Source organism: Sinocyclocheilus grahami, unplaced genomic scaffold, assembly GCF_001515645.1.
Source record: "Sinocyclocheilus grahami isolate Dianchi unplaced genomic scaffold, SAMN03320097.WGS_v1.1 scaffold322.1, whole genome shotgun sequence".
In the NCBI taxonomy this organism is placed as follows: Eukaryota; Metazoa; Chordata; class Actinopteri; order Cypriniformes; family Cyprinidae; genus Sinocyclocheilus; species Sinocyclocheilus grahami.
The window spans coordinates 1,216,667-1,218,157 of NW_015505501.1; the positions used below are offsets into that span (position 1 = coordinate 1,216,667).

At 38.2% G+C, this 1,491-nt stretch overlaps 1 protein-coding gene across 1 annotated transcript in view; it reads right to left on the reverse strand.

The window, feature by feature from the left end:
- Nucleotides 1–452: 452 nt before the first annotated feature.
- LOC107602227 (DEP domain-containing protein 1B-like) overlaps nucleotides 453–1,491 on the reverse strand; it is an 8,960-nt gene continuing 7,921 nt past the window's right edge. The window contains exons 6-7 of the mRNA XM_016294672.1: nucleotides 1,289–1,480; nucleotides 453–976 (exon numbers count right to left, since the gene is read on the reverse strand). Of these exons, the coding sequence (XP_016150158.1) occupies nucleotides 812–976; nucleotides 1,289–1,480 (357 nt within the window). The 3' untranslated portion in view covers nucleotides 453–811. The remainder of the gene's footprint in view (nucleotides 977–1,288; nucleotides 1,481–1,491) is intronic.

Consider the following 1,491-nt stretch of genomic DNA (forward strand, 5'->3'; position numbering starts at 1 on the left):
CAGCTCCTTAAAAACAGAACGCAACTGACTGTAAATGGTGCAGATTATTCACATCAAACCAATAAAATCAACAAGCACTATGGAGGCCCTCTGGGTGCGTTTCTGGTTATAAGAAAATGTTATTTTATAGATCAATCTTTTTTATTATTATTTTCAGGCCCATTGCTACAGCAAGACACTACAGGTGAATAGGAAATCACCTCACTAATCATAATACATTAAAACAAATGTTCTGAACTACATTTCTGAAATGTTATGTTTAAATGAAGTATTATTTAATAAAATGTGCACTCATTTGAATAACTTCCAAAATATAAACTAAACTCTGGATAAAGCCAGGTTCGAAATTCGTTTTCATTTCATTTTTTTGACCTATTAAAGGTTTTTAAATCGAAGGGATTTTAGATTTCTCATTTTATCACTCCATAAATCAGAAAATACTGTCAATGCCGTTACAGTTATGTACTGTAATTGAAATCTACAGATGCAAATAGATATAATAAACACCTAAATGTGCATTTTAGATGCTTGCTTTCCACTATACTGAAAGTAGACATGTAATGAAAGCAAAATTGCCCAAAATCTCAAAACTGGTCAGTGCATCAAAAAATGGGTTTGCCTGTAGTGTCTTGCTTTAAAGGGATTCCAATGCACAGCATCATACTTTATTTAATCCATCTGATCTCTCGTGAGGTGAATTTAGCGTCATTTCGATTCAGGATGCAACCTTTAACATTCAGTAACATCTCTCCTTGATAATAATACCTAACACAGTCGCCCTAGTGTCAGACTGAGCACTCTGAGCGCTGACTCAAGCCCGAAAGCTCCAGCTCCTCTGGAAGGGCTGGAAGGGTTTCTTCAGAGTGAGGAACATCAGCTGAGGTTTGAGTCTCTGGGGTCTCTCTGGGAAAACCGCCGCCTCGCTTTCAGCGCTGGGAAAGCGTCTGCGGTAGATGTCAGGATGAGATCTCTGGAACTGACACCCAAGAAATTATTTTTTTTTTTAAATCACACAGGGGAAAATAAACATAGTGTGTCTCAGATTTCAACGTTTCTGTAACACATCGGCCTTTTAGAACAATATGTAGTTGACATTTAAAGAAAGATTCAGTTTAAAACAATTCCATCTCTATCAAGGCTATAGACAGAACTCTGAGCAATTCAATCACACCATTATATTTGTGATAAGTCTACTGTAAATACATGTCACAGTTTTCATGTAGTAATGCACACCATGTGACAGATATTCCTTTAGCCCCTAAGACATGTGAAAAGGATCCTCTCTAACCTGCTTCAGCTTCTTCTTCTTGTCTTTAATGGACATGTTCTTGTCTTGTATGATGTTCTCCAGTAGTTCCACCATGGCCCCTTGAGATCCAGAGACCCTCTGCTGCTCAAACTCCTCTCTGCTGATCTGTCTGCAGAACGAGTGAGGTGGAGACGCCATGGTGGTGTCCGTGTCTGCACCCGCATATTTTATCTTGAAAAAAA